This window comes from Tauraco erythrolophus, chromosome 10, assembly GCF_009769465.1.
Source record: "Tauraco erythrolophus isolate bTauEry1 chromosome 10, bTauEry1.pri, whole genome shotgun sequence".
In the NCBI taxonomy this organism is placed as follows: Eukaryota; Metazoa; Chordata; class Aves; order Musophagiformes; family Musophagidae; genus Tauraco; species Tauraco erythrolophus.
The window spans coordinates 30,699,790-30,719,001 of record NC_141474.1 but is presented as its reverse complement, the minus strand read 5'-3'; the positions used below and the strand labels follow the sequence as shown (position 1 = coordinate 30,719,001).

General features: G+C 47.2%; 1 protein-coding gene across 1 annotated transcript; it reads right to left on the bottom strand.

Moving 5' to 3' along the window:
* Positions 1–396: 396 nt before the first annotated feature.
* On the bottom strand, positions 397–18,928 carry PRKAA2 (protein kinase AMP-activated catalytic subunit alpha 2). The gene is made up of 9 exons (XM_086617256.1): positions 18,835–18,928; positions 12,240–12,381; positions 10,074–10,167; positions 8,365–8,509; positions 7,417–7,504; positions 4,945–5,169; positions 2,845–3,349; positions 876–1,002; positions 397–635 (listed from the first exon to the last, which is right to left on the bottom strand). Exons 1-9 carry the CDS (start codon positions 18,926–18,928, stop codon positions 397–399), a joined length of 1,659 nt encoding a protein of 552 aa, XP_086473382.1.
* Between the last annotated feature and the right edge of the window lie 284 nt (positions 18,929–19,212).

Below are 19,212 nucleotides of genomic sequence, written 5' to 3'. Positions count from 1 at the left end.
TCACCGCATGCTACCTGCGCTGCAGCAAGTTGGTCGTTGCTCTGGGAACTCAGGATGAACCGGGGGAGGAGGCATTTTCCAAAAACTCAGTGATACGTTTGCCACTTTACAGCCACGCCAACAGTTCCCATTCAGTTCACTGGGGAAAAAAGGGCATTGGATACATTTCACCGTGGTATAACGAGTGAAATAAAGTTATTCTGAATTTCCTCAGTGCCTTGTTATAGAGGGGAGTGTATTTGGGGTCTGGAACTGGCTCTGTGTCACAGGCTACGGAGTGGTGAGGGGAGGAGGAAGAGGAGGAACGAAGCAGAAGAAACAAGAAACGGGTAAGTCGGACCAGATCCTCACAGTGCGATACCATGTGCGGAGGGACCGGCGCCGCGGTGCCGCCCGTCAGCGAGCCAGGGCCATGATCAGGCTGGCACACATCTCGAAGAAGTCCATGGTGTGGCTGCCCAGGCGCGGCGTCACCGAGGGGATGCTGCCGACGAAGGAGCCGCTCAGGGAGCCCATCAGCGACTGGCACTCAGCGGCCGCGGCGGCATCGATGCTCAGCCTTGGCCGGTGCAAGCCAGCGGCGGAGCAGGAACGCTGCGGCGTGGATGAGCCAGACCTCTGCTCCATCACATCGTCTTGAATATCAAAAAAAAAGGAGAAAAAAAAAAAGTAGCATTAATTTGGCATCTGCGATACATGTTTGGTAAGGAACTGGCAACACTAGTGGAGACAAATGGATCAGAAGGGCTTTTGCTGACTTAAAACAGCTGCATAAGCATTTGGAAACGGTAGGAATGATTTAAAAAAAAATTGTAAACTTCCAAACTTGCTGTTCTATGTGTTTCACATCTCATGTCGCACCATTTCCCGCTTACCATCGATGCTTTTGAAGTCCAAGAGATAGCTGCGGTTGTCAACCTGGTAGAGCTGCAGGCTCATCTTCACGTAATTGCCCGTCACCGGGTTCTTGCGGCGCACTCTGAGGTGGTAGGAGTTCACCACCTGCAACGGCAAATGTGCTCCCAGGAGTGAGATTCAAAGCAGTAAGAAGAACATTTCCTTCCTTATTTTTTTCCATATACTAGCAAGACATCTTCTGAGAAAAAGTTTCTAGAAAAAAACAATGCCTATAAATAGGAATAGCCTATTTCCTCCTGTCTTCAAAAACGCTTCTTAGGGCTCTGATTCACCAGCTGCTGGTAGATGAAGCTGCCGTGACCCACCTGCCTGGCACCAAACTGAGGATTTCTCCCCCCTCACCAGCACCAATTGCCATATGAGCCCAAATGTCCATTCGTGGACCCGTGTGTGAGGACCGTGCTCGTGAAACACGGGCAGGCTGGGCAGCTGGGGAGAGTAACCTCTCCCATGGGTGCAGCTGAATTCAGCGTTAGTGAGCTGCCTCTTTTCTCTCGCCGCTTCCCACCCCGCAACCTGCTGCATCTCGTTCGCAACGCGATCTTCTCTCTGTGCTATATTTAAGACATGATGGCACGACTGGGAAAGCTGTTTTGATGAAGAGCCACATCTGAAGTTATTCTTAGGGTGGGAGAGACTATTGTGAAACCTCCTCGTATGAAATCAGCTCCACTGCCTACGTGGAGACGTTGGGCTGACTTGGTTTGTGAAGCTGTACCAGAAATACATCGGGTTTGTTCGCGCTGTGTAAAATCACCCAGCTAACAAACGTCTGGCTGGTGTAGGCATCTGGAGACCGTTCATCTCCTGGCTGGTGAAGTGAAATCAGGCTTCTGGGTGCTACTTGGCTTTAAATAGATAATATAATCACAAATAAGGAGGAGATAGGAGGCTTTGAAGAAGTGGCACAGTGACATTCACACCATACCACCCTTGGGACCTGAAGCGAGGAGGGTATCATCTCCTCTGGGGATGAAGATCTGGGCTAAAATTCTCCTTACCTCGCTCCCGACACTCACACGAGGCTGTGGCAAAAGGCCACGAGTCAGGAGAGCTCACGTCAGTGGCTGCACCGAGATTTAGGGAATCAGGCTCAGCAGCAAATATTAAAGGCTAACTGAGGGATTGATTAATCTGAATTTGAAAAAGAGTGTGACTGAACATTGCGTAGCTCTGAAGAAATATCTGAAGCAAGTACTGTCAGATACAATGTCATCTGGATTTAAAACAAGCTTCAAGAAGCTGAGCCCGAAACTGGGGAAGCAGTAAGCATCTGAAAGCACATCTGGTCCCATCGAGGAAAATGCCACCACATCAATGATACAGACTCCGGCCTCCAACAAACCCCTGCCCCTCATCTGAGCATCTTTCAAGAAGATGCCATTTCAGCATATATGACTTGATAGGACCCAAGCAGAAATGATGAGAGGTATTTTGCTCAGGAGCACTCAAGATGACCTCACAAGAAATTAGCTGCTAAAATTAGAAACGTGACAGGCTCCTCTTATCTCCTCAGCTAAATGAGGGGGAATCAGCTCTCCAGTCAGAGGGTAAGAGAAAGAAGGCATTCAGAAGAAAACTCTCATTTCACGCCATAAACAAACATCACAGATGTTGAACCACAGCTGGCATCTCGATTCAACATGGTTGAACAAATGAGAAACAGCAGAGATAGTCCAGGTTGGATGAGGATTTGAGCAACCTGATCTAGCAAAAGGCGTCCCTGTCCATGGCAGGGGGGGTTGGAACTAGATGATCTTTAAGGTCCCTTCCAACCCAAACCATTCCATAATTCTATGATGGCAAGGTGTGAGTACTTGTTTGCAAACAGGTGAGGCTGTAACCATACCTACCAACCTCTCAGAGCAATTCAGTTCATGGGAAAACCACCTTTGGAAACCAGCACGAAGCACCAGCACTCCCTACCTTCCACTCGAAGTCTAGCTGTTTCATAGCACGGTACACCTCGGCCATAATGTCGTAGGGTTTGCTCTGGCTGCGGATTCCCAGGTGCCACTTGGCCTTTTTGACAGTCAAGGGTTTTGGCTTCGTGGTGTTGAGGGCATCCAAAGGACATCGTGCTTTGGGGCTGTCCGCTATCAATGGCGGCATCCGCTCGGGGTGTGGCTTCACCCCAGGAGGGATGTGCATGGCGCTGTCGTCCATGAAGGAGCCAGTGGGGGGGCTGGAGGCGAGGTAGAACTCGCTGGCTTGGTTCATGATCCTCCGGTTGTCGATGACGAGGTGGTAAGCCACTGCCAGCTGGTCCTGAGGGTCACCGCTGTACAGGCTGTTCATCACCTCTGACTCTGTGCATTCAAACTTTTCACAAACTTCCCGAACCGCGTCGTCGTCGATGACGGTGGCGTCGTAGGAAGGGTCCTCCGGGAACAGGTAACTGGGCAGCTCCTCCTTAAACCACTCGTGTTCCCTGAGGAAAGGCCGAGAGGAGAGGAGCCGCCGTGAGCTCTGTGCAAGGCAGGGGGCCAACCACTGCCACCAGCCCCTGGATTTCTCCCCAAAAGGTGTCTTGGTGGTTAAAGCATTTTATTGAGGAAAAAGCAACACGTTTCCAGCAAAGTGGCTCCAAATCCCACTGAGCCACGTGGGCACCAGCAGACAAAATTAGGTGTACATTCCTAAAAGAGCAGTGGTTTTTTGCACTACAGAAGTTGTGGCCAAAATGAGCCTTGGGGATGAGAAACTGGCTGGCTCATACACCTCACCTGATCGCTTCGTCTAGGTCTAAGCCTAATCTTCAGCCACAGAATGAGGAGCTCAGTCCAGCCCTCCACGGTCCCCCCCAGCATCGCAACAATGATGACGCTTTGCAAGCCTGGCTGTTTGCTCGCCTGGCACTGAAGTAAGACCTCAGCCTCTACGGGATGCTCACGCTTTTTGCGTGCTATGGGTATGAGAGAGATCCAGAGCACCAAAGCTCTCCAGGTACCTGATTCCCCCTGATTTACAATGAAGTCAATGCTAATTAAGGGGCTGAATGCCATAGAGAAGCTTGTCTATAGGTTCTACGCATCGGCTGTAATCTCGCCACATGCTGCTGCTCTAACATGTAATTAAATCCTCTAGTTGTAAGGAACTAAGAAATCAAAAAGGCATTTTACTTGAAGGGTAAAATTAAGGCCATCCATTGCAAATGCATTAAAAGCCTGAGAACTCCTGAAAGTCCTTATGGATACGCTTAGCACACCAGCTTGATGTAATGATTACTATAAATTTCATAAAATGCATATCGGGCTCCTGTTTTACAAAACGTTTCTAAAATGACTCAGATTGTGAGAATTTTGAAGTCCTACTACCAGCCATGAACTTTTAATGATCTCTGAAGGCACAAACATCTGCTTAAGAGCCCAGTTGTTCCCTTTACCTTGAATTTCCACAGCAATGGATGCAGATAAAAGGTTCACGGCACTGCGCTCATTGACTTGACAAGAAAACAACGCTGCACATAAAGATGAGCCATTCGCTCACCTTTTAAACTATATCCAATATTTACCGATTAAGTTAGTAATTCTTGTGTTTCTCCTCCTTTTTTATTGGATAGACACTAAACACAATGCTTACCCTCTTATTCTGAACTGGTACCCAGAGGGAGGTGGTCTTGAAAGAAAGTATTGAACAATGGCTGGTGGATATTAAGATCTTAGGATTCTTGCATGATATAGCTGGTTTTACTAAGCACTATTAAGAGATTTTGGAGGTTATTTTATAATGCAATAAAATAGCATTTATATGTGTATATATATATAAAAAATGTATATAAAACCATCACTCTGTTCATCATCACCCACTGCCAGGCACCAGCACCCACCTCTCCATCAGCACAGAAGGGTGCAGGAATGCTCCTGGAATCTCTTGGGCCAAACACCACCTGGATTAGCCAACTCCTCCTGTAAACCACCCTGCCCACCCGCCAGCAGGTGATGGCCAGGACAGCCACCGTCCTCTGCCACCGGTACACTGGAACCCCCAAACGCAGCCAGCCCACCCCATCCCACCCGGGCTGACCTGATGTCCTTGATGGTTGCTCGCTTGAGGGGGTCAACCTGCAGCATGTGCATGAGGAGAGTGGCAACGGAGCGGTTGAGGTATTCGGGGATGTAAAACACACCTCCTCGGATCTTCTTGAAGAGGGTGGGCACGTGCTCATCATCAAAAGGCAGAGTGCCGCAGAGAAGAGCGTAGAGGATGACGCCGCAGCTCCAGATGTCCACCTCGGGGCCGGCGTACAGCCTGCATGAAAGCAAGGGCAGGAGAAAGGTGTCACCCCCCCCCCATTCTCCTCTCCTTAGGTTGGGTGCAGGTCCCACTGGGCGAGCTGGGGACGCACCACCAGCTCCATGGGGGCCAGAGCTCCAGCCCACCTCCGGGCTACTCATGTGGATGCCTCCAATCAAACCTGCCTAGAGCCGAAAAGCACCCAGGGGCCAGCAGAAATCCCATCACAGGGCTGGTGTGGGCTGCCAACGCTCCTCTGGACAGCCATGGCATAAGGACCAGGTACGCTCCTGCCTCTGCCTGACCCACCGAAAAGCCAAAATCCCCAATTCCAAGAGCTTCGCTCCAAAGGCTCAGCCAGCAATTTCTGCTCGTTCAGCGAGGCAGATTCAACGGTGACAGATACTGTATCTCTGAGTGTTTATTTTTGATTGAAGTTTGCATGCTGGCATGCAAGCACTCCTCTTTCGACAAGCTGCTAACGTGCTCCCTGGCATCACCAAGTCAGGACATCCCAAATATACGGGTTTTGCTGCCACTTCCTCACTCAATTTATCTCTTCTTGCTACAACCAATGCTTTCTCAGAGGTTTTGGGAGGCAGTGCTTACCCTTGGGTTATCTTTTGCTGATAACAGCATTGCTTGAACAGTTGATTGGACTTTTGAGCCCAAACGAGATGCGTTTTTAGGACCTGAGCTGTCGCGCTCTACTGCTTTCATGCTCTACCCAGCAAAGGCAGCAGGAGCCGGGATCCAGCTCAGCCCTGCCCCGTGCACCCATCGGCAAGGCACCCATCCCACGGTAGGAACAGCAGACCGTGCCTCTCTCCCAACAAAGGCAGCTCTTGTATGCTGCTAGAGCTCAGAGAAGAGGGCCACTTGGCATACAATTTAGGGGTATAAAAAAATCCAGGATCACTAATATCATAAACGGTACTGGCAGCTGCAGCCAGTGAAAAAGTGCAACGTGTAGGCTTGTTTTTTGTTTTTCTTTCTTAAATTTCTTGTCAATAAGCTGTATTGCCTGTATCCTTGGAACAATCAGGTTCTGCATACTGGGACTGCAGGGACTTGTTAATCTGCCATGTGCTTTGTCTCCTATATGAACGGAAAATAATGCACTTCTGGCCCTTACTGAAAAGGGCATGGAAATAATATTTTTTTGGAATCATGGTAGAGTTTCTGGCTTTATCCTCCTCTTGACAACAAGGATTTACTTGCTTTCGCATGTAGAGCTGTAGTCACAACAGGGTTTTTGGATTCTGGTCTAATTCCTAGGATGCTCTGCCAAAATTTGCACTGGTGTAAACAGGGATAAAACGATTGTAATCACAGCGAACACACTTTGAACAAAATGTTGTATTTAAAAACAATGGTTATAGGCAAAAATAGGCTGGATTAGGAAAACTAATGCTCATGCAAAGGGTGCTTCAAAAATATGGGGCAAACAGGGAGGAGATGGGCAGTTTGAAGGACCAGAGGACTGAAAATTTGAAAAAATCTATATTTGCAATCTTCGCTATACTACTATAGAGAGTCAGAGAACTAACTACATTCTACGTAACTTCAGTTCCTGACAGTAAGATATAGGAGGTAACACTTCTGTATCAACATGGCAAAGTCCAATGCAACCTTGCAGAGCGCGTTCAACGCGCCACATGTTGTACAGATGTTGCACGCTGAGAGATGCAATCACACTGGAGGTTTGTCAACTCAATCCATCAGTTCAAAACGAAGTTATGACGATGGTTGAGCCTACCGTCACGAAAAAAAACCCTATCTTAAGGAAACCGAAGACAAATATTTTCAATACAAGAATTCAAGAGTGTAGCGAAGTGATTAAAGATCTTCCTGATTCTTCTGTTAGTCAATGGTTTTCCTCATTAACACTGTGTTTTATATTATAGGTGGACAGGAGAGAAGGGGGTGGCCTGGAAAAGCCTTTCCATCTGAAACCTCAGTATTTGCATCCAAAGAGTAATTTTCACCCTCTTTAACTAGCAATATAAACAGTCAACATCTGCTATTAATAATTCCTCCAAAGCAAACACCTAGCAAAACACGTTTTGCTATTACAGCTATTGAGAAATGCAATAACCAAGAAAACGTTCAGATTTTTGCCAGGAGATTCACTCAAACATAAAATCCAGGCTGGAAGGATTCAGCTGCTTTTACTAGATGTGCAAAGCTGTTTCCACTCCCAAGAACAAATTTAAAGACCATGTGCTCACAGAGGCTCTGCTTAGAAGTGGAATGTCCTACCTTCCAGAGATGACTTCAGGGGCTGCATAATTTGGGGAACCACAGCTGGTGCGTAGAAATTCACCATCTGACATCATGTTGGACAAGCCTGAAAACAAGATGTTTACTACATATCGATGTTTGATGTGAAGGTCCAGCCACAGAGGACTCCGCGTCGCACAGGGGAGGTGAGGTACAGCAAGTGGAGGGGGAAATTCGGAGGGGAACAGTTGATATAATTTAGATAAGACTCCTTTGAGAGGACTTGCAGATTACTGTTATTATTATTGTTGTTGCTATTATTGTTATTTTCACATTGAACCAAGGAATATTCACTCCAGGCTAATTTTGCTCCTCTAAGTTGCAAATCCCAGAGCACAGAGGAAGAGAGACATAATTCATCCCCGAGCACTTGTTTTATATGGGGATTGTGTGAGGTTGTGAAATCTGTAAATCTTCTAAAGGATTTATCACTGCTAGAAAGGACTCACCAGGACCGAGCTGGTAGCCCAGCTATTTCATTGGCTTTCAACCGTAATGCCACTTAAAGACTCTCGTTACTGCTCGTTTGTAAAACGAAGTGAGGCCAAGAGCACGTGGCCAAACGTATGGAGAACGCACACGAAAACAAACACACGCAGCCAGCTCACCCTGGAATTAACTGTGCCGAGTCTGGCTTAAACATAAATTAGCTAAACCTTCATTTTAGGCGATTATACTAAAACACAGCGAAGATTTGCAAATCACCTGGCTGCTCCATTCTTAACGCGCGTACGGCAGCAGCCTCCAACAAGTAATCCCTGCTTTTGCAAAAAAGGCTGGTGTTTATAACCGTGGGCTTTTCAGGTAAAGCAACTGCTAGTGGTTAGGAAAACAGGCTCTGGGTTTTGTAAGGCGTGCTAGACGGACACGCTCCAGCAAGCGCCTCGGAGCTGGCTGCGTTTCTGGAATGCTGCTGGGGTCACATACCGAAATCGGCTATCTTTGCGTTCATGTGTGCGTCCAGCAGCACGTTCTCTGGTTTCAGGTCCCGGTGGACAACCATGTGTCTGTGGCAGTAATCCACCGCGGAGAGAATCTGCTGGAAAAGGCGTCGAGCTTCTGCCTCTTCAACCTACGGGTGTTAAGGGGAAAGAAGTCCCGAAGGTTGGTCTGCGTGTGGAGCTGGCAAGGGGAGGTTTGACTTAGCAAGGAGCCAAAACATTCCAGGGTGCAGAGAGAAAAATCACAGCGTGCTTGTGACCAGAAGCAGCAAAGCAAGCAGATCTCCCCTCCTTCCCTTTTATAACTTGCTAGTGTTTGCAAAGGATATAGCCCAGAGATGAAATTAGAAACCTAAATTTAGCTGAGCTATCAAGGAGAACTTATTGGTGGCACCTATGAAGCAACGATCTGCTGTCCCAAGAGGACCAATTCTGCTACACATCACGCGTGGATGGAGGCTGGACAAAACACTGCTGAGAATGCTACAGGGGGTGATTACTCACAGACAAATGGCTTTGAGAAAAAAAGAGCTATAGGTGGAATATTGTGATGATTTTAATGAGCTATATTAGCTATAAAGTTGTATGAGCTATATTACAGAAACTGTATTTAAAATGATGAGGAAACTGCTTGTTTTTACTGACTACTTCCTAAAGACGTTCTTCATGAAAAATTTAGTTTCTGAATGCAGAAGTTCAGAAAAGATCCAAATTAGTCACTGAAAAGATTCAAATGGGTATAACACGCTGGAAGTCCATCCTGTGCCCCATCCCTGGAAGTGTTCAAGGCCAGACTGGTCGAGGATTTGAGCAACCTGATCTAGTGGAAGGTGTCCCTGCCCATGGCAGAGGGGTTGGAACTAGATGATCTTTAAGGTCCCTTGCAACCCTAACCATTCTATGAGTCTCTGATTCTATGAAATCAGAACTGTAGAGAGAATAGCAAATGGAGTCAGCTCCGTCAACCAGTGCATGAATCTAAACCAATTCCCTGTAAATGTATTGACTTTTTGCAGTACAGAGAGGAAACATCTGATGGGCCGATCCTTCACCTGAAGCCTTATTCTGGATGTCCACTTCAGCCCATTTTTATCTCCTTGACCCATGATTACTCCTTGCCTACGAGGACGTCCACGGGGCAGACACCAGTGATTTTCCTTGTAACCATAATATCACGTTTCATGCACTCAACCTATGCCTCAGGTGATTTATACCCAGCAGGATTACTGGCATTTGAAAACGTCGTTCAGATAAGTCACATCCTCAAAAAGTCTTCAAAAAAACCTGATGTGGAGCCAAGGGGGAGCCTGGGGGAGTTGAACAACTGGGATGGAGACCACACCGAGTGGTCTTTCCCTCCAGTGCTGTAAATCTGCTGCTGAACCGTGGGGGTTTTGACAGGCAACCCATGGCTAAAAATTACAAAAATATGCTAGTTTTTCAAATATTTGCACTAAGCAATACGTTACCTTGGATATTTAGGTTTGGGTATCGAAATACATCAGAGAAAGCTGCAAAGAAACCGCACGCCACTTTTGTACGAGCCGGATACGAGACACTCCAGATGGGATTGCTGTGAAGCAACTTCTATTTTGGGCCTTAACCTTAACCATGTTCCCTTTAGCAGTCGTTTTGCTTCTAAACACCACCCTCTTCCCACACAAGTGTTTGGGCTGACATGGTACTGGCACTTACACGTCCATGCTTACAGATGTAATCAAATAATTCACCGCCAGATACGTATTCCATGACCATGAAGAAGTCCGTTGGCGTGCTGATGACCTGGTATCTTCAAAAACACAAGCGAATTTAGAAAAAAGTAATTAAGCAGAACAGAGGAAGGCTTTTAAACAGATTATTAGTTTCATGTCAACCTTAAAATAAGCATTTGTTTAGATCTTGCTTTTATAATTGCATTCCACTTCTGAAAAGCCATCTCCTCTTTCAAGTATAACCTTTCACTTGTCTATGAAAGGATTTCTTTTACAGACCTACGGTTTTCCTTCAAGCTTTTAAATAATTCTCTGAAATATTTGCCAGACAATCCTATCACCTTTAAGACTCTCCTGACTTTCAAATTTCCATTTTGCCCAAGATCTGCAACAAAAGCTTTAGAAATGAAGGCTTCCTTAGCTGGGGGCAGGGAGGGGGTACTTTTGGTTTCCCTCATATTAAGGATAAAGAAGATAAAGAGCGCTAGACACTAGAGGGAGCTTCTTTTGGAAAAGTACGGTAACAAAGATGAGCATCTCAAAAAGTTCTTTCTCAAATATTAAATCTCTATTTTAGAATGGGGGGGCGGGGCAGGGGGGGCAGGGGAAGAGCATCACTTTTGACTTGCAAATTTATTCTCCATTTTCATTCAAAATAACCCCAGAGCACTGCAAAGGCATTTCGTGCCCCAGCTGGTACAAGCTGCCAATGATCAGCTGAGGTCAATGCAGCCACAGGAATTCATAGCAGCACCAGCTGAGACCCCCTCTATTTTATTCCAGATACATTGTTGTTTGCTTTTTTTTTTTTAAAAAAAAAAAGCTGAATTTCTGTGGGTAGTAATTTGAAACAAATAAATTTCAAACAATTTTCAGAGATCAGCAAGTGAACAGGCGATAGTCCCGTAAAAATCAACAGTATCAACCTAATTTTTCTCAAGTGCTTTGGACCCAGACATCTAAGTTACTGCTAACTGCCCCACTATTTCTTTTATATACATGTAAAAAGCTACTGAAAGAGGAGGTTTAGGCACCATGGGCTCCTCCTCATCTCTTTTCTTTATCATCGTATTTCACAATTGCAGTATGCACCATAGGACGCTGATACCGTTAAACTGGGTTTAAGTTTTAAGCTTTAATGCTTTGACAAATGTGCGAACAGGACTTAACTTGCAGGATGCTGGATACACAGCTGAGGACTCTTGCTGGCTTTCTCGTGAAATAATACCAATCTGTTCTCCAATAAATCCATGGAACTGTGAAGTTACTCTAAAGTCAACAGTTGCTGCATGGTTAGTTATTTAACTGTAGCGAGAATTTGTTTTCCCTTGCCTCTAAGTCCGAGGTATTTGCCGTATCTCATGCCAGTTTTAAGGCTGACCTAAATGTCAGCTTATCCTTGCAGTTACCATTCAACAGCTTTCTTTTATAGAAATGCCAAAGATATTATCGAGTGCCTCATTAATGTGGACTGGCTGCACAAACTGGGGATTGAGAAGGAATCCCAGAGGCTGGAGCGCAGGTGCTGATTTACAACTTAAATTCAGGTTCATCAGAGTGGCAACTTTGAAAACTTATGTCTGAATAATAAATTAAAAAAAAAAAAAAGTCCCTTTAAGCTCTGGATAATCGGGCCATTAAAACATAAATCCTATTGACTTCAGGCCAAGACTTCACTCTACGAGCCTGACCATGCTGCAGTTCCTCAGGCACAATTCTCAGCAGCTTCAAGTCTGGAGCTATCAAGCCAAAAAAGGGTCATCACAAAAACCTTTAACAGAATCCCAAGGCAGGAAAGTGCAGACCCTCTCTACCCACCTCTGTAACGGCCTCTGCATGGAAGAGAAAACAGCTTGTAGAGGTTTTGCTGAGCAAAATTGACGTGGAGACACCAGTCCGTTGGCTGTTACTACAACCCAGACTCCCAATGGAAGAAACATCTTCCATCATTTCTCCAATTGTCAACTGCGCTCCCCTGTAAGTTAGTGGGAGACTCTCGAAAAGCAACGTTTGGCTCTAACACGCCAAAACTTGACCACGCACCTACCATTTCCTACAACTCTAATCCACCTCCTGAAAAAAAGTACGTGTACGTGAGGTCTTCACAGACGGAGGAGTAAGCTGAACACGTAGCACAAAGGGTACTTACAGTTTGATAATATGAGGGTGCCGGAAGAGTTTAAGGTTTTGAATTTCTCGTTTGATCTTCCCAACCACATCCAGGCTGCGTATTTTCTGTCTGTTGAGTATTTTTACTGCTACTTTGTGCCCTGTCAGCTGGTGTTCGCCAACTATTAGGAAGAGAGCATTGCAAAGTCACTAAACAGAGTAGAAACGTTTCCAGAAGCAATTTAGGACACTGTGATTTATAAGAAACTCTTGAAGGCGAAAAAAAAAAAAAAGCAGGGGGAGGGAATATTTTAAAGTTGTTTTTGTCTCTTTGTTTATTGTTTTCCCCATAAATTCATGGAAGATAGAAGAGAGGGGACTTATCTGCAAAAAACACTCAAGAAAATAAAACAGAGTGAGTTACTGGAGGAGGTCACACCCAAAGCTAATTTGCAAGGATTTATAGCATGTAAAAGTTAGATCAATCAGAAACAGATATATTTAAATGGCAGAGAAGCTCCGCTGTAACACACGGGTTGAGTAAATCCCTAGTAAACCCAGTCTTAAAACTAAACCATCACACTTCTTTAAAAAAAAATGATATAGGGATTTTCCCTGCCCAAAATAGGACTGCGGGATTTGCATTACTAAAATGAATTTCTATTTATACTTTCTCCATCATGCTTCTCGGTTTGATGACGAGCTGCAGGAACACTGCCGCGCTGCAAGGGCAAATTCTGGTTTTAGAAAAGACACAAACTTCAATATAAGGTTTTATAACATGCACTCGGTGCACTGAGACGCTGAGGCTTACCTCCTGCATACAGGGACAAACAGCACCCACCAACTGGGAGTAGCACCACTGTCACGGGGGGAATGGCACTGACTTAACAACAACGTGAAACGAATTCAGCGTTTGTCCATTTGTTATCAATAAACTGACCACACAACAAATAAAAAGCTCCTAAGAAGCAAGATTGGTATTGAAGTTGACAGCGGAAACTGCTTGAAGACTGTCAAGTGGATGTTTATATCTAAAAAGGTTCTCTGGCCATGAGCTACCCCTTCTCAGCATTTTCTAACGTGATATTAAAAATGGTGACATATAGAATTTCTAAAGACTGCACAGAAAACCCGCTTACACTAAATATTTGTGCTCTCTAATTACTAATGTTACCCCCTTCCAGTAATAACATAGAGCGCGAGGAGTTGATAATTATGAGCAAACCTTGTTGTTGCATTATTAGGCTCTGTAATTTTGGAGGCCCTAACGAGCTGATCAGAAGCAAACGGCGTAAGCAGGCGGCCCCACTCGGGGCACGCGAGGTCACTATTATTAGCCACCAGATAAGACCTGCCAGAGATTCTTTCCTCAATAAGAGCATCCTAAAAATAAAACACTTTACTGCCCTTGAAAATTAAAGCACCACTTTGCATGCCCATTTTATCCCTCGCAATACTTGAAACGACTAGATTAAATGAAAATAAACGAAGCTTCGCGGTATAGCTGCAATTTAGGGATTAGCTGAGGGCTGGAGGAGGCAGATAATTCCTCTTGTACAGTGCAAGGAGAGTGCTGTAAATAGTCGGAGGAGGCGTATTCCCTAGTGCATCCTTGGGGAGAGGAGAGCTGGGCAGCGCAGAGTCTGCCCCATGGCAGGGATGCTTTGCTGGAGCAAGACCCTGCCAAGCAGCGCGTGTGCGAGGGGTGCAGAAGCACACTCAGGCTTTACTGGGCTTGCAAGGGGGCTGGGGTACAGCCTCTGCATTCACTGCAAGAAATTCTCCCCGAGTTGTGCCAAGAGTAGTCTTATAAAAGGCACTGATCTCTCTTTGCTGAGGTTGTCATGGCATATGCACGGTGTACGTTACCTCGAGGAGGCTGAAGAAGGCAGGACAGAGGGGTGTGAGACAACTTCGGCAGATGCCTTTGAGATCAACGCTTTCACCAGCAGCATTTCATAGAATCATATAATGGTTTGGGTTGGAAGAGACCTTCAAGATCATCTAGTTCCAAACCCCCTGCCATGCTCAGGGACACCTTCCACTAGACCAGGTTGCTCAAAGCCTCATCCAACCTGGCCTCGAACACTTTCAGGGATGGGGCATCCACAACTTCTCTGGACAACCTGTTCCAGTGCCTCAAAACCCTCATTGCAAAAAATTTCCTCCTTCTATCTAACCTAAGTCTCCCCTCTTTCAGTTTAAAGCCATTGCTCCTTGTCCTGTCACTACAGGCTCATGCAAAAAGTCCCTCTCCAGCCTTCTTGTAGCCCCTTTAAGTACTGGAAGGCTGCTAGAAGGTCTCCCCAGAGCCTTCTCTTCTCCAGGCTGAACAACCCCAACTCTCAGCCTGTCTTCATAAGAGAAGTGCTCCAGCCCTTGGATCATTTGACGTGGTCAACTACGGCACTGTGATACCTCTGCTCTTTCTTTCCTGGGAGCACGAGCACTTTGAAAGCTGCCATTGATTCATTCAGCTCTGTTAAAGAATTATAACATGCTAAGCCATGAGTTGGGAACCTGAGGAACAGCAGAGCAAAGAAAGAGGTTTATCACTGAAATAAGAAGAAAACCCTGATTTCTGCCATCCTTTGTTTCAACACAACCCCTTCTGGCCTTATCCCAGTAAACGCTTTGACAAAGTTTTATTATTCACTTCGGGGAAAAAAAAAAAAGGCCAAGGCCAGAATGAATAATTATTGGGTTTAAGACCATTGCCAAATAGTTCATCTCCTTTCCATCCATAACAAACAACATGTAACTCTGCAAAGGTCTGCTAACTCTGCGAAGGCTTGCTAGCTCAAAACCGTTAATAATTAAAAATAAAGTCTATTTTGCAATCCATCTTTTGCTTACAGTAAGCACTAGATACAGAGATATTATTGTTTCAGTCCCCAGTGGCTTGTTAAGTCTACTCAAAGCCTTGAGAGATAGAGAAAAAGAGAGAATGTAATTTGCTATGCGGTGGGAGACTTTTAAGCCTTTCAGGTCTCTCCGGCTGCAGCCTGTAGATGCAGGAATTTTGACACGGGGCAGCAAGGACAACATTCCCTCTGCTCCCAGAGTCACTGTCTCTGACCCCGTGTGCTGGAGCACATTGGGAGGATCCAGCCCCAGGATGAGGAGTAGTGGCAGGTCCCATACCTCCCGTAGGCATGGAAGGGGATGCTCGTGCAGCTCATCTCTAACAGGTTTGTCCTCTCCTCGCCCCAAACATGGGCCATGGTGGTCTCGGGTGGTGGTGAGAAAACCACCTCCTTCCCTCTCACTACCTCCGCAGTGGTAACGCTGACCCTAAACTCCAAAAAACAGCAACAAACGGGACTTGGTGTGAGTGTCCTTCGCTGCTACCCCATCTGCTTGCACGTGTGACTGCCTGGGCACGAGAACGCTTCAGCATCAGATGCTATTAAGGAAAGAAGGGAAGAGATATAATAGAATTAGTTTCTGAAAGAAGGCCCTTCTAATTTAGTTATTTTTATAGGAGGAAGAATAGAGTTTATAATACCGTAAGCTGAGATAATCATTAAAACCCTTTGACAGCATGTTTTTTTGCAGCAGGTACCAAGGAAGCCTACTTCTGGGTGCATGTTTGGTGCAGCTCAGGTCGCACAAGCAGTTAACATTTTTGCAAATGCTTCGGGGGAATGTAGAAGTTTAGAGAGGGGGGAGAAAACTCCTTTCCTATCAGCTGTGCTGGCCCTTATCTTAGCCCAAAGTTAAAAATGAAATCCATCCAAAGCATATATTTAGCAACGCTGTATTAATTCTGCCTCAGTGCCACTTGCTTGTATGTTATATCATCCTTCCTTTCCCTTTCCTTCATCTGCTCCGTCTCCTTTATCGTCCCTCCAACACAAGGTTTGTCCTTCAGTGGCAATGGTACAGCGCCTGGGCCAACAGAATCTGACCCCAACTCGAGCCCACGGAGGTGCCATCATAACCAACACAAACATGACCAAAGCATTGCTGGTCCTTGAGGGACCACAAATTGATCACCTTGGTGGCCAACAAGTGTGGGTAAGAAACCACCAAGTGGCTACCGAGGACATTATGCATGGCATCGCGTGGAAAAATATTTGCGTTCCTCCTCTGGATTTTGATCGAAGGTCTTGTTGTGTGAGAGCTGTGGTCACAGGAGAGCTCTTCAGGGACCCGCAGGGTGGGACGTGCCCAGGACAAACACAGCAGCAATTTGTCTGATCTGTGCTTACCGACCATCAGCAGAGGAGATGCCACCTCCTTCCTTCATTGCTTCACTAAACTCAAAATCCAAGACAGCTTCCTTACAGCCACCTCAATTCTGTTTTCTGCAAATCAATCTTATTTTTTGCCTGGAGGACAGGGAAAATAACTATCACCAGCTCTCCCTGTATTTGGCAAAATCCTGTGTAGTAACGTTGACCCTTGGCATGAGGCCTCCTATCCATCCTCCACCTTCACATCTACCACGTTAACTCCAGCCACGTTCCTTTGCCTTTTAATCACCATTTCCAGCTGGAATTTCAGTGTTATCATCAAAATCCTGCTCTCATCTGCCAACCTATTTCCTCCCCTCCATACCTTGTACGGTCTGTCTACAAACAAGATCAAGGAACTGAATGGATTTAAAACTAACCATCTCTTGCAGCATTTAGCTAGTTTTTAGGTGGATCCGTTCACCGATGACCCAGGCAGCGCTGAGCAGAACGAGCATCCCAACAGGGCAGCAGAGACTTTTTCTGTCCTATCTCAGGCTTTTGACAGCTCAAAGTGACTATTGAGCTCCAGCCACAAATCCAAGCTCTGGTTAGTACCCCATCATCACTAAATCCTTCCCTTCCATTACCATTTTTTTATCTCCTTAATAATTGTAATCCTTAAAATTTGCAATTTGTGATTTCTTTGAGGAGTGAGGCAAGAAAAAGCGCCTCTTACAAAGTCCTGGGCAAGGCAGAGCTTGAAGAAAACACATCAGCAACAAGAAATGCCACCCATCTTCTTTGTGAAAAAGCAATTCTTACACACAACGTATACAAAGGTTGAACCAATCAGGCCAAAATCTCTTCACTTTCCTCATGTTTCTTGCTAAATAGATGAATACAGGCTTTTCTAAAGCTCGTTTGATTAAAATACTATAGTTCTGCCTAAACAGGAGATCTGGTTTCCTCATCTCAGTTTCCAATCTCGAATCCAAATTTCACCTGTCAGTAGTAGGCAAAATATTAAGGAAAAAAATACATAAAGGGTACTACTCACCAATAAAGGATTTCAAGCTAGGTAATTTCTTTCATGTTATATTAAATGTTTCTTTGGAAACTGTCAGTTTTTTTACCAAAGTTGGGTCATATGTAGGGTGGGGGGTGTTTGTGCAAGGTACTCCTGAAAGGTAGTTAAGGAAAAAAGGCTATTGTTGGAAGGCTTAATTTGTCCCACAAGAAAAAACCTGCCTTTGGAGCACTTTTTGAGGTCTGCTGGTACATGTGAGTGATTTAAATGGTCCTTACTGTTAGAAGTCTTTATTCCGATAATTCTTTAGTGAGTAAATTTGTGGTTTGGGATTAAACACAGCAATATATTTTTAGGGGCCTGATTAATGGTCACAGGTGGATTTAGCTCCAGTGGTCGCGGTGGTTTCTTTCCCCTGCTGTCAATTTTGGTTTATTTTAAAACTCCAGTCGCTGAGCGCGGGCACATCACCCCCTCGAGCAGCCACAGCGCTGTGGGTAACCTCCCGGCCGGGCAGCAAGTGGGGCAGCTGCTCCCCTGGCTACAGCTAAACCCGTTTCCAACCAGGAATCACAGCTATCCATTTTGCTTAGACAATAAATAAATATATATTTTAATATCTTGAGTCAAAAATAAAAATTTGCATGCAATGCCAGAAATGCAAACCTTTGCAAATCTTACACTGTGGTAAAGCCAAGCTGGTGAGTTGTAAACACGAGCTGACTGCTCTGGCACGGGTGGCAGAGGAATCCCCGTGTGCAGCCCAAGCCGGCCCTGACCCCTCCATCCCGGCCCGCTGCAGGGCTCAGCCCCGCGGGAGCCGCTCCCCAGCGGGATGCAGAAAGGAGCGGCAGAATTAAACCCCTTTTGCTCCCGGTTCCTTACGAAGCGCTCGCCAGCCCTTTGGGAAGGAAGGGGCAGCAGGGACCACAGCCTCGGCACAAGCCGGGGATGGTCACCTGCTCCGCTCTCCAACCTTCCCATCACCTTCCTCCTACTTCGGGACGAAACTTTTGGCGGGTCCCACTCGGAGCACCGGCTCCGGGGGCTGCGGCAGGCAGCGGCCCCACGCCGCCCCGCTACCGAAGGGCGAGGTCTGCATCCCCCGCCACCTGCCCGCGCCCCCCGCCTCATCCCTCCATCCCGGCAAGGGAGCGCCTCCCACCCCGCGCCCCCCGGGAAGGCGCCGGTGGAGCAGCGCTGGGCTCCGCCAGCCCCGCACCGCCCGCCCGCCCCCCGCCGGACCCCCGCCGCCCCCCGGGGATGCTGCGCGGCCGCGCCGCGGCGGGGGGAAGCGCCGAGGGCGGGCGATGCCCGGCGCGGAGGCCCGCGTTAACGGGGAGGAAGGTGCGGGGGGAAGGGGAGGCGGCGGGAGGGCGCAGCCCGGCGAGCCCGGCCCCCTCCCCGCGGCCGCGGTACTCAGCTCTTGACTTTGCCGAAGGTGCCGACCCCCAGCGTGTCTCCCAGCACGTAGTGGCCGATCTTCACCCGCCCGTCGTGCTTTTGCTTCTCGGCCATGTTCGCCCCCCGCGCCGACGGACCACAATGCACAGGGCCGGCCCGGATCGGCGCGGCGCGGGCGGCGGCGGCGGCGGCGGGGCGGGCGCGGCTCGGAGCGCCGGGCCGGGCCGGGCTGGGTGTGCGGGAGGCGGTTTGCGCGGCCGCGGGGGCGGGCAGGGGCGCGCCCGCCGCGGATGCCGGGTGGGGAGGGGGAGACAGACCTCCTTGGGGTGCACCTGCCCGGGGGTGACACTCCTGTAGGGCGGCATCTGCCCGGGGGTGACACCCTCCTCGGGGCGTGC

Excerpts from the sequence above, each read along its gene's own strand:
- PRKAA2 (XM_086617256.1), bottom strand. The coding sequence starts at position 18,928 with ATGGCCGAGAAGCAAAAGCACGACGGGCGGGTGAAGATCGGCCACTAC. Across the intron at positions 12,382-18,834 it reads CACCTTCGGCAAAGTCAAGA|TTGGCGAACACCAGCTGACA; the intron begins GCTGAGTACCGC and ends TCTTCCTAATAG. Across the intron at positions 5,170-7,416 it reads CCTGAAGTCATCTCTGGAAG|GCTGTACGCCGGCCCCGAGG; the intron begins GTAGGACATTCC and ends GCTTTCATGCAG.